The sequence below is a fragment of the Podarcis gaigeae genome, assembly GCF_964106915.1.
Source record: "Podarcis gaigeae genome assembly, chromosome: 3".
Lineage (NCBI taxonomy): Eukaryota > Metazoa > Chordata > Lepidosauria > Squamata > Lacertidae > Podarcis > Podarcis gaigeae.
Window position 1 is genome coordinate 51,021,480 of NC_139680.1, and position 13,145 is coordinate 51,034,624.

Consider the following 13,145-nt stretch of genomic DNA (forward strand, 5'->3'; position numbering starts at 1 on the left):
ACCGGTAATATTGAGCTCGACAGACAGACTTATTTCTTTATTTCAACAATTTATATGTGGACTAATTACAATAATCTCTAAGTAGTATACAGGTGATTTAGCACAGTATAAGGAACATAAAAATCAGTTAAAACTATAAAATCAGAACACAGTTAAAATGTCTGCTGAAATAATAACAATAAAAGTCTTCAGTAACTGCTGGACGTCCAACTGGGAGGGACCTGTGCAATTTCAGCTGGAATAATTGAATCCATAACAGCTTCTGGTGGATCCGGGCTATGCATCTGAGACATGAGGATCTGCTGATAGTGACTCCCCAAAGAACGTGGTGATAAGGAATGGATATAATGAATGTGGTGGTCCTTAGGGTATCCTGGACCCAAGCTGTTAAGGGCTTGGTAAATTGCTACCAGAACCTTGAACCTAGCCTATGGGCAGCCAGGGAAAGCTTTTAAGCACCAGAGTGGAAGCAGTTGTCTGTCCCTATCAATAGTCTAGCCACAGCTTTCTGCACCAGCTGGAGCCTCTGGTCCTGACTCAAACGTAGCCTTAGTCTTGGTATAAGGTAGCCTCCGATGTTCTGAGAGCAATTTCCCATCTTAATTGAGATTTTTCAAATAAACAAAAATTACATAACAACAAACAAGACACATAAGAGGGCAACCATTTCTGAGCAGCATCAGCTTTACAAATAATCCCAAAGCCATTGGAATCTACTAATCACTAATGCCTATTCCAATATGATGTCTGAAAATGGTTGTAAATCAAAGTAGAGAGAATGGATAGCAGTCTGTGGAGAATTTTTTTATCTCCCATCCGCGTATACGGTTTCGGAGAGCTCTCCAAAGATAGCCCTTAATGCACAATTGCAATGTCTATATCTATGGGGATATGCGCATGTTGCCTTGGAATTAAATATTGGTGTGGTTTCAGTGTACTTTATAAGAAGAAAAATACTTTGCTTTCCTATTGCATCCATGACATAGTGAGCGATTTCTCTCTGTAAAACCACAATAAAATAATTTTCTAAATACCAGGGTGCAGAGAAGGACATATTGTCTGTCTCCAAGAATGCAGGCTTCTTTGCACAGGAATGCACTTCATGCCTAAAATGTTGCTAGCATAAGACAAAGGCACCATTGTTCAGTTACATCAGGCTAATAAAATACGCTAGGATGTTGGCAGTAGGAACTAATAAATCTAATTCCTCCAGATACTAGGCTGTCTTCCAGGCCCATCTTAGTGCTCCACCATCACAGTGCTGGGAGCTGGTCATAGTCCTTACGCTAACATTAGGCACTAGAATTTATTTTCAGAGAAGCAAAAAAAGAACAAAGCCTCAATTTTGCCCCAACTCTTGCATTTTGTCTTTAAGTAGGTACATTATGTTTCAACCTAGAAAGAGCATTATAGTATGTTTGACATTATTCACTCATTCAGAAATTATTCTTCACCAGCTAAAATATGGTTATACGCATTATGCTTTGTCAAGACCGTTGAAGTTCTTCGCTTTTCGGAAGGTAGCCAGTCATTCCATCTTTGCTGTCAGGTTGCAGAGGAGCATTTTTTCCCCCAGGGGATATATGGAAGGAGAGCGATATCTAGGAATCAGAAGGGAGAGTATTGTTCTTTTTCCATACTCTGACCAGTAATAAAACATTTCTCTTCTATCCATAAGCAAGATTCTACCTGCTGCATTATTGAAGCAAGTTTCATGCTGCCAGTGGATTATTCTACCCTGAGCTTGACCTTTGTGTGAATAGACAAACTGTGGTTTCATTTGGAAGGGAGCCATTCAGCTGCCTTTTGTCAGCATTCATGCTGGCCACTGGCACTGCGGATAATTCCATCTCGCAGTGATAGCATTTATAGACCGGATGTCACTGAAACAAATAGTATTTATTAGCAGCCACATGCTTGTGTTGACCACATCACTTTCATTGTGTTTTATGTCAAATAGGAAGGAAGGAAAGGATCCTTCTTGGTCAATCTTGTGTTTTTGGACTGTGCTTTTAGACAACTTGCCATTTGCTTGTAACCTCCCAAAGGCAATTTAATGCTTGTGTCCTTACCACGGCTGAGTCAGTTATGTTGCCACAGAGAAGGTGGGGAAGAGAAGGCAGTGCAGCCTCACAAATGTCTCCTTCTTTTTAAAGACTAAAACCATACAGTGTTCATCTTTCATTTTATTCAGGTTCACTTCTCAGTGACGGGGAAGGTGAACCGCATGTGGGCCTGCTTATTTGTAATTGGGTTGGGGGGAGTTAAGTCAAAGGTTCTAAGCAGAGACTAGTTACATAAAAAGAGGTCTGTTTTTAAAACAGCAGGTTTCCCCTTACAGCTGCATTTGGAAGTCTCTGTCAGAAAAAAAAGATAGGAATCTCTTTCACATTCTCAGCATAAAGTAGGAGTTGTTCAAAGTCCTTTTCATAAGGAAAAGATGCTGAATGAAATGCAGGCGGCTATAGAGAACACAGCTCCCGCTGAAGATTAAATCTCACCCAGTGGCTCCATTCACGATCACTCGGTTTGAGGGAGCAAACAAATAGTCCCAGAAATGGCATCAATACAGTGAGAGGACAAATAAGCTGCTGTATTGATTTTGACATACATCCAAATTGGCATTTCTGCCTTAAATAAGAACTGTGAAGTTGAGTCTACTGAGAAATTGGCTCATTGGCCCCATGCAAAGACCTCACTCAGCATAAAACTGGGTTCTATAATGCTTGGCTTATTTATGTGGAATTCTCATCAGAATAGTAAAATCCAGACAATTGTCATTTACCATGGTCATCCTTTCAAATTGTTCATGAAAACCCTCCTCACCAGCTAGGTTCTGACAATTGACCAGACTCTGGGTTGGATTGGAAAGTTGCTACTTTCATTAGGCAAGCAGATTTGCACTCTAAAACTATTATTCAGTGAAGGTTTGTTAAGCTGGAAACTTTACTATGTTTATTCAGTTAATTATATTTGTATGCTGCCTTTTGACAGGGTCATTAAGGTTGTTAATATCTGCCACTTTGAGTCAGGGTACTGTAAGCTCAGGGTGTGCAAATCTCTGTTCTTATGAACAAGTTAACATTGTATTTCATTGGTTGTAGCAGATTCAAGAACAGTTCAGCTTTGATAAACAGACTGAGAATTTTGTTTAAGCAGTTCATTCTTTGCTGAAAGCAAAGTGATCCCGTCTTCTATAGCAGATGATCCGTGACTAGTAGCTGTCATATTAATATACTGGTACCTAGTAATAGATACTTTTGGTTGAGGCCTGCCACATCACCCAAGTTATTATTGGCCTACTTTCTGTCTTTATCTGAATTAAGATATATTGACTCTAAACTATGAAGCTATTCTCATGTATCCACCATGTGAAAGGGTTGCTAGCATGGCAGGCACAGGGGCACATGTCCCTACAGAGGCCTTCTCTGGCATCCAGAAGGTCCCCTTCCGTTGGTGAAATCAGGTTTGAAAGAAGCACACTTTTGTATACTGGGTTCCAACAACATGCTAAGCCGAATGATGACTTAGTTCAGTGCAACAGCAAAATGGCCAGGGAGGAGCAAAGCGGTCACAATTGCCTCTCCAGAAAGCTGCATGTCTGTTCCTTTGTGCTAAGCTGTGCTTTGGCTTCACTATGATGGATGTGTCCTCAGGGTAAAGGTCTTCTGAGAGTTGGTGGCTGAAATTGGAGCTCTGCCAATAAAAATATTCCACAAGAGGTGAATCTTAAAATGTTACGGTTTTGTCCTTCCACAGGATATGCTTTGGATCCCTCAATAGATAATTATGAAGTTCCTACTAAATATATTGGTTCCGTTGAAGAAGCTGAAAAGAATCAAGGTAAAGAATATTTGTTATAGCGTCACCTAATTACAAAGTTCAATCAGTTGTGTGTGTGTGCATTAATAAAATGTTTAAAATAAATTGTATATAATGGATGAAATAGTAGTTTACTTAAGTAGGGAGGTGCTTTTAAGCGACTGATGTTGGACATACAAAGGGACTGCTTCTGGAACATAGCAGAAGTCAGGCATAGTGTGTAAAGAACTGTGTGTATCTTAGCTTCTCGACAAAATGCTAACAAGATTTGCATCTTAGATGTTTCTTCATTGGAGAGTGCAGAAGGCGGTGATAGGTCAGTTGCCAATGAAGGCACAACTCTCTAGAAAGGCTAATAAAATATAGCGTATCGAGAGCTGATTGGTTTATCATCTTGTGATTTTACAGCTACCATTCACTTTGCATGCAGTGCTTGTTTCTTGTTTGACAGATCATTTGAAGATGCATGTCCAAGGCCAACAATTGCACACAAAAGCCTCAACTTCCCCATATCTAGTATATTCTCTCTTTTCTGAAAACACTGAAATGATTCAAGTGGAATGGTGAAGTGTGGAATGTGGAAGAGTACATTGTTGTTCTTAAAGTGAACCTAGACATTAACTTCTACTGCCTACAGGTCTGACTGTGTTTGAAACAGGACAAAAGAAAACTGAGAAACGGAAGAAATTCAAAGAGAATGATGCATCTAACATTGATGGCTTCTTGGGACCGTGGGCAAAATATGTTGATGAAAAGGATGTTGCAAAACCTTCAGAAGTGAGCACCCCTTGTTTATTCTTCGAAGTAGAATAGTAGTGGTGATGCTTATTCTGGGATCCCATGTGTGGTCATAGGGGAGTTCCTCACACTTTGCAGCAGGGTGCCTGGCTTTCCCTTCCAGCTCCAGCTGCTTTTATTGCATTGAATGTTGCCCTGAGAGTCCCCTGAGCTTCTGGTGACTCTGAGGATGGGACACGGAGGACTGCAGTGGGAGAGTCTTGAAAAGTTCCCATTGTCAGAATCAGTGTAGGTTTATTTGGGCAATCTTTCTGAAGGCGCAGCGAGTGACAGGAGATGCCAGGGCTGCACACCAGTGGTGGGTGGGAGCTGGAGCCAGTAGTGGGCCCAAAGCAAGAAATGGCCAGTGCAGAGTTAACTGTGTCTACCCACCATGTTGGGCTGAATTCTTTTATATTGTACATGTGCATCTCTGCTGTTCCTTCTTGGCCATTTGTGTGCTTTCTATTGCTCCCTTCCATTCAGAAACTGCTTCTTATTGAAGCAGCAGCAAGGTTGATTTGCCCCCCCCCCCCCCGTCTCAATGTTGGGTGCCTTTCTCAGGAGGCTCTTGTTCTGTGTCTGGATTTTCCTTCTGCCTGACTTAGTTCCTAACGAGAGGAATCTGACACTGCCATAAAGGGAAACTATTAGGCAGGGTGTGGGAGGCTTGGGGACCCAACCATAGAGCTCAGTGGCTAGAGCAGCATCTTTTGAAGTGGGTTTCTAAATGCCATGCTTTTTGACTCAGTCTCTGAGCCCACACATATGCCCTGACTATCTTCACTGTGGTGGCAGGTGATCAAAGTGATTTCTGTGTGAAGGTATGGTACACGCCACTGTATCCAGTCCCAGATATAGTAAAATGTTGCATTTGTCCATTGATTTTTGTAGGCATTTATCACTCAGTGGTGCTACTTAAAATTAGCATCTTGCCGTAAGCCACTAAATTACTTATCAGGTCAATAAGAGTGTTCCCCCTACCCTTTTTATACCTGTACCTCTTCCTCCTTATTTCCAGCTGGTAAATTTCATTTCACCCTCTACTTGGTTTTCTGCTCACTTCATACTGAACTGCTTTTGGGGTTCCCCCTTTTGACTTCTACAGACTTTGGAGTTGTGTATGGCTGTTGCAGTTTGACTATATAAGCAATGAATTGAACCAGAATTGGGAAACATGTTTAGAATTTATTTTGTGAAAACTTGTTTCTAAACTGAATAGTTTACTGGCCTTTTGTTTAACATGCTTTTTTGACCTTTCCCCCCCTAAATAGCATTAAAATTGGAAACTTTAAGTGAATTCAGTGAAAATATTCTAGAGTTTGTTGTAAAAACAAGACTGGTAATTTTTAATGTTTGGGCTACTTAGGAAGAACAGAGGGAACTGGATGAAATAACAGCAAAGAGACAAAAGAAAGGCAAACATGAAGATGATAAGCCTGGAGAAGAGAAGACTATTTTGCATGGTAAGTGCTTTCTTTAGCAGCTGATTTGCATTTCCTGCATCTACTTTCAAACACTTGTTTATCAGGAATAATGTATGTTGTCATTTATTTGCTATGTTAGTTCTTCTCGCAGCGTACCATGTAGGAAGAAACGATCTCTAAAAGAAAACATGGTGCCAGAGACACAAGGGGGATTTCAGTAAGGAAGAAACTTAGAAACAGCCTGGTTTTGTTGTTTCTGGTAACACCGGAAAGAATTTCAAGATGTGGTTAAATTTAGCTTGCGGGCAGATTGTATTATTGGGAACACTGTGGAAATGTCATTTGCTTGTATATTCATCTCAAATGTCAGTTCCTTGTATTTTAATTTGGCAGCCTCCTTTTCTTGGCTGTCATTTGTACCACATCAAACTTAATCGTTTTAATCTTTACTTTTGTCAACTTTTAGATCATTACATATTGCTCTTGCCTCATTTTTGACGATATAGGAATGTAGGCTTCATTGTTGACTATAAAGGCTTGAAATTGTCATTTTTAATTTTGCTGCTGATGTGGAAGCAATTCATAGGATTATGGAGAAAAGTCTTTTTTGTTCCCCACTTCTACATCATGCATTTACTTAACCTAATGTTTCGCTCCTCTCTTTGTCACATCTCTCCTGAGATTCACACATGTGGCAGGACTTCATTCACATCTCCTTTTTTATTGAACCCTCTTGCCCACCACCACAAATGCAATGATATGTTGCAAGTTAACTTTGAAATTTGAAGTTACATGCAGTGTTTTAATGTACATTTCACTGCTTGGTGCCTTCCTCAAAGACTGCAAGGTGTGTGCAGAAATTGCAAACAGGGTTTCTGAATTGTTCCTCATCGGATTTTCATAAACCAATAAAAAACCCCCTAACATTGCAGTCAAGTCACTTTTGATGTTTCTTGATACAGAGCTGGATATTTTAAACATAAATATTATACAGCGTTGGGTATAGCATTTTAGCCTATGGAGATTTAAATTGTCACCTAAGAGGCATGAAAAAGCCAACTAGAAGTATTTAAGATCATGAATGTGTGTATCTGGTCAGGAGAAGTTAGTTTTTGAGCTGTGTAGTTAGTAGATTATTCATTTTAATCACCATTGTGTCCTAAAACTGATTTCATCCATGTCATATTTGAGGGAGACTGTAAATCTGCATGTTCTAATTTTGTTTTGTTTATTTTGCAGTCAAAGACATGTATGACTATCAAGGGAGATCCTATCTTCATGTTCCTCAGGATGTTGGGGTTAATCTACGTTCAACAGTACCCCCTGAGAAATGCTACCTTCCTAAGAAACAGATCCATGTATGGTCTGGTCATACAAAGGTAAGAGACAATTAAAATATTAAGTTTTCTTTGTTTCATAATTATGGGCCCAGCATCATATTTTTTTTTCAATTTCAAAAATTGCCCTTGCACAAACATATTTCATGTGCCAGCTTGTATTAATTCAGTACTTGGCGATCCTATATAGGTGGAGACTCTTGTGGGTAGATTCAGCTGCCCAGTTCTCTTAGCAAAAGCCAGCACAAGGACTCCCACTAGCACAGCCGAACTTTCCCCTGTGCCGCCTCCAAATCCTCTCTCGTGGGGAGAACAACCAGAATATGGGGTGATAGGAGAAACAGGAGGTTGAATGTCCAAAGTCTTCCAAATGCAGCACTGTATGGTTGCTCAGCAAGTTGCTAAACTTGCCAAATTATTTCCTTTGCCACTAGGTAAGATTCCTCATGTTACCAGCATGGGTTTGACCAAACTGCGGGAGGCAGTGGAGGACAGAGGTGCCTGGCGTTCTCTGGTCCATGGGGTCACGAAGAGTCGGACACGACTAAACAACAACAACAACAAGATTCCTCTGCAGTGGAGGCAGGAGTGGACTCTGCATCATCCCAATTCTCACTCATAGTTTAGACCGGTGTCATTAGGTGCACAATAGTGTTCGTTTGCTAATGGTGTGTGAAAACCTTATTACTATATTCGGAACTATGAATATTTAATTTCACACTCTATATAGGCCATCATTCTTTCACCATTAAGCCATGATACAAGCACACAAATCCCCTGAGATTCAATTCTTTCAGCCAGCTAGTCTCCTAACTAATAATTCCCTGTCATGGGTCCCTGTTAGTGAACTAAACTGGCTTTGAGAAAGGTGTTTCCTTATTCATACAGAGGTTATTTATATATTTTGCACCGGTAGTCCTCGCTGTACATTTTGTAGAATTACAAGTGTGTTTCTGTGATTTTATGTTGCTAATCTTTGGGACTTTCTTAGGGAGCTTATACAAATTCAGATGCCTACTTGGAGATGGTGGGAATGGAATGGCAGAAATTATTCCTCAAACTTTAGCACATATAGCTGTCATTTAGATGCAATATGCTTAACTTGAATCCATCAGGGTCCCCAAAGCCATGGGCAAACCTGCAAAACTTTGATTCAGTTAGATTTGGAGTGCCTGCTTAGTAGTTACTCCCAGGCTTTTTCTATATGTCATATGAAGCTATGGGCCTGAGTCAAGGAAGTTGTTGCACTAGCGAAAGCCAGTGCAATGAGTCCCAATAGTGCAACAGAACTACCCCCAATGTGTGTCCCCTGTTGTTGTTTAGTCGTTTAGTCGTGTCCAACTCTTCATGACCCCAAGGACCAGAGCACGCCAGGCACTCCTGTCTTTCACTGCCTCCCGCAGTTTGGTCAAACTCATGCTGGTAGCTTTGAGAACACTGTCCAACCATCTCATCCTCTGTCATCCCCTTCTCCTTGTGCCTTCAATCTTTCCCCTGTACTGTCCCCAAATTGGGTTGGGAGAACCCCAAGAACCATGCATGGGGTGGGGGTAGGAGGGGGGAATTCCACTGATTAAGCTGTACTTTTAAAAACAACAGCAACAACCAGAGCCTTTTATTCAGCGGTGAGAATAAAAATCGGGTGAGAATAAAAATCAGCATGATTTCAAAACATTGATAATGTTTTGAAAAGAACCCATTTTCCAAACACACAATACATTTTTCTTCATTAAGAGATTTGGTGGGCACCAGTGCAACTTGTGCTACTTACTCTATTCTGTAGTATCAAGATAGTGACCTGTTGAATCAGCAAACGGAATTGTTGCTGTGCCAACAGCTAAGTTTGTGGCATTGGCAGCCACCCTTTAACAATGAATGTCTCCTATAGGATCAAATATAAACATGTTTGGAAAGAAAAGAAAAATATTTGTAGCTATTTCATAGTTGTTTTTATTTATAAGGGAGTCAGCGCTGTCAGACTGTTTCCTCTTTCTGGCCACTTGCTGTTGTCTTCTTCCATGGACTGTAAAATTAAGGTGAGTACCTTCAGAAAGCACACTTATTGCTGCCTACAGATGGTTAAATTCACATCAAAAATATTGGGATATGCCTCCCTTTTGACACTCATGTCAAGGCAAATTCAGTTGTTGCCTTTTTATTGCCCTAAAGTAATAGGTCAGGTTCATAATGGAATCTTCTGTTTATCATGAAACAAATACAGTGACTCTTTGATAATTGTAAAGCAACAACAAGCAATATATACCAAGCAGGCTGCCGTAAAAACTTTTTGTGTGGGAAGGGGAATCTCCTTGGTCAGTGGCTAGCGTGGTGGACTGGGACATAAGAGAACTACTACATGCTGTCTCAATTAACAGCAGTTTGGAAAAACATAGCCTGTTCCACATACTTTGAGTAGCAATCCACTTTGCATGAAGGAGGAGCATACACCTCTCTATTCGAGCTCAAGCACAAACAGTAACATGTGAGGTGCATCTTCCATGCAAAGGTTTGCATGCATGACAGCCCATTTTTTTTTGCAGCCCCCTTTCAGGAATTTTTTAAAAGTCGAAACAGCACAAAACTGGGCTGTTATGCACGAAGGCCTCTGCTTTATGGCGAGGCAGGTGTGCATTTCTTTCCCTCACTTATGGAGATGGATTGCTGCCTGTTTTGAGCAAGGTGTCAGTGCAGAGTAGCTGAACAGATGTAGGACATCTATTTGAAGGAAACAGAAAGAAATAATAAAGGTTACCAGAACATATGACTTGATCTCTACAGGCTAACAAGTTTTGTTTTGTTGAATTGCTTCAAGAAATTTTATGGGAAGCAATTCATAAATGAGGCAAAAATAAGATGGGTTTAATTTAAAATAATAAGTTGTGTGCATTAGCTGTTCTACTTGCATTTTGTGTCTTCCTTAAACCATATTGTAAAATGTATTTTCCACTCACCAGCTCTGGGAAGTATATGGTGAACGAAGATGCTTAAGAACTTTCATTGGTAATATTTTTAATTTCTTTTTTAAAAAAATCAGCTTTTTAATAAATGATAATTGCGTCAGATTCCAGTTGTGTGCTGCCTTTAGCAATATGTCCAAATATTAATGTGTGCCTCAAGGGAATAATTAGAAGTGATGCATGCTAAGAAAATAATTATTGAGCATGGTAGTTCAAAATCCTCCCTGCGGTACAATTCATTCATGTGTGGTACATAGCTAAACACACGTTTATCCCAAGTAAAGCAATTGGGTGGTACCAGAGGGGAAGGCAAGGGAAGCTCCCACCCCAACAAATAGCTTATTCCATCCCCCACCCCCCGCATCTTCCGGGCTGCTTGTTTTTAGAATGGGGTCATTAACGTGAAATATATGTATTTTTGCTCAGCATCTCTTTCCACTTACATTTTAAAAACTATGGTTCATGTGAAGTAGCTTAAGGACACCCTGATCCTAGTGAGGGATGGTGCACAGGTGGACCTGGGCCTCCCTGTGCACAGCCACTAATGAATTGAGAACTGCATGCGCAAAAATATGCTGTATCCCTAGTTTCCAGTGTTGGATTGAGAACCACAGTCACAGCACTTGAGCCCAAATGGTTTGTGCTCTTAATTGGATAGAATAGCTTGCTTTTAAGGGGAAGCAGGGGTGATGGAGATGGGAGGACTGAATAGAGGGGGAGATAAAAAGTGCCGGAGCCATATTGCAAATCACAGACACTGCGCGTCCAACAACTGCCCTAGTACCGAAAAGAAAAACGTCTGGTACCCTTTCCTACTAATACTATATATATTTGTCCTGCAGGGCACAGTAAAGCTGTTAGAGACATATGTTTTAACAATGCTGGGACTCAGTTTCTCAGTGCTGCATATGATCGGTATCTTAAACTCTGGGACACGGAGACAGGTAGGCGAATGCTTGCTATGTTTCCTCTTCTGATACCTGTATTTTTGTGAATGACAAATACAACTGTTAAAAGTGCAACAGGGTGGCAGGAGCGCAGATCCCTGTACAGCATTATTGTCTTAGAATAGCTTTGCTTCTTGGATGCATTTAAACCGTTCTGGAAAATGGTTGGTTCAAAAGTGAATAAGGGTGTATTTATCAAATAGGATAAGGAAACAGCTCAGTGATAGAACATCTTGACACTCTGGCATTTTCAGGGTGGGCTGGAAACACCATTGTCTGAATCCTGGGGAGTTCACTGCCAATCAGGACCACTGTGAACAATCTTGAGTTAGATGAGTTAGAGTGGTTTGAGGGTAACTGCCTATATTTCTGTACTCCAGAAAATACATTTGTTGGCAAAACCAGGTTTGTTGCTTTGTATTGCATGAAATGGCCCTCAGTGGATTGGGTTTGGTAATCTAGATTTAAGGCAAATGGCACACTCTTCAGAAATATAGGTTGAGGCTTATTTTATTATGTGCAAAATTGCCATACCACCATACAACCCAACAGCTACAACAGAAAACGAAGAAGCTGGATATGTGAATCTCTTCCTCTTCATTGATCTGTTTCCCCTCCCATCCCCTCTCTAGGACAGTGTATTTCAAGATTCACAAACAGGAAAGTTCCCTATTGTGTCAAATTCAATCCAGATGAAGATAAGCAAAATCTTTTTGTAGCAGGAATGTCAGATAAGAAAATTGTACAGGTAAGTTAGAAAATTCAGAGTATTTGGTAAAGATCATGCAGAAACAATTTGAAGATCAAACCAATTGACTATTTAACCAGAATTCCTTTCCTATTGTTGCAGTAATAATAGGCTATTTCTGTTACAAAATACTTGGTTTTTAAAAATGGATCATTTTCTTCACCATTTTTAAGGATTTGTTTGGATTTGTCTTGCAGTGGGATATTCGAAGTGGAGAAATTGTTCAGGAGTATGATAGGCATTTAGGTGCTGTTAACACCATTGTTTTCGTGGATGAGAATAGAAGATTTGTGAGTACATCTGATGACAAGAGTTTAAGAGTCTGGGAATGGTAAGTAAAAAAAAAATTGTGTCTTGACTTTTTTATAAGAGAGGAAGAAAATATAGTTTGAGTAGTGAATGCATTCTCTTTATACTTTCCCTCTCAATATAGCCATGATGCCAACTGGTTGCAGAACTTTAGACTTCTTTTCTGTGAGTCTACCCCATCCAGAATGTTTAGTAATTTCTCGACTTGGTTTTGCAATTTATGCTGTAGAATCTAAGTTTTAGGACCTGAAGTCACAAGTCTCCTCCCCTTCTCTGGAATTGATGATGCTGAGATATAGCATACAATGACATGGCTTGATTCCTAAACCTTGGTTAGCTTGCATCTCTGTACCAGCCCTGAGAGAAAACTTAGGAGGGACCACAGTTTACTCCACATTTAAAGGGGATGTTGTCGAAGAAACAATGGGCAAATATGGAAAAGAAAGGAGTATGCTTTCCAATGTTGTGTCAAATAGTGGGTTATTCGAGAAAGGATGCCAAGACACAAACATTTTACTCCCAGGTCAGAGACTAGAATTATCAGAATGAAGACATACTTAGTCAGGTTTCTTTCTTTCTTTCTTTCTTTCTTTCTTTCTTTCTTTCTTTCTTTCTTTCTTTCTTGTTTTTAAATGGAACCATTGCAGTAAAATTATTTGTTTGGGCTTTGGTTAGTTATTGACTCTGTGGAAAGAGCACCACCTACTGGCCTTACCAGTACCACTTCATAATGCTTAAGGGCCATATGAACATTTACTATAACCATGAGGAATGGGTAGATGAAATATGGAAATCACAGTAGATGCAATCGGAGAAATTCA

At 40.2% G+C, this 13,145-nt stretch overlaps 1 protein-coding gene and 1 long non-coding RNA gene across 7 annotated transcripts in view; one reads left to right on the top strand and one right to left on the bottom strand.

The window, feature by feature from the left end:
* The window catches only part of CDC40 (cell division cycle 40), a 93,110-nt gene that overhangs the window by 74,650 nt on the left and 5,315 nt on the right, over positions 1–13,145 (top strand). For all 6 annotated transcript variants that reach the window (XM_083731298.1, XM_083731302.1, XM_083731299.1 and 3 more), the window contains 9 exons: positions 3,760–3,843; positions 4,460–4,599; positions 5,969–6,065; positions 7,266–7,405; positions 9,325–9,399; positions 10,318–10,363; positions 11,163–11,264; positions 11,900–12,015; positions 12,213–12,346. In XM_083731298.1, coding sequence (XP_083587424.1) covers positions 3,760–3,843; positions 4,460–4,599; positions 5,969–6,065; positions 7,266–7,405; positions 9,325–9,399; positions 10,318–10,363; positions 11,163–11,264; positions 11,900–12,015; positions 12,213–12,346 — 934 coding nt within the window. The remainder of the gene's footprint in view (positions 1–3,759; positions 3,844–4,459; positions 4,600–5,968; positions 6,066–7,265; positions 7,406–9,324; positions 9,400–10,317; positions 10,364–11,162; positions 11,265–11,899; positions 12,016–12,212; positions 12,347–13,145) is intronic.
* Positions 23–6,486, bottom strand: LOC310841079. The gene is made up of 2 exons (XR_014562330.1): positions 5,700–6,486; positions 23–5,544 (listed from the first exon to the last, which is right to left on the bottom strand). It is a non-coding gene; the product is annotated as an uncharacterized lncRNA (long non-coding RNA).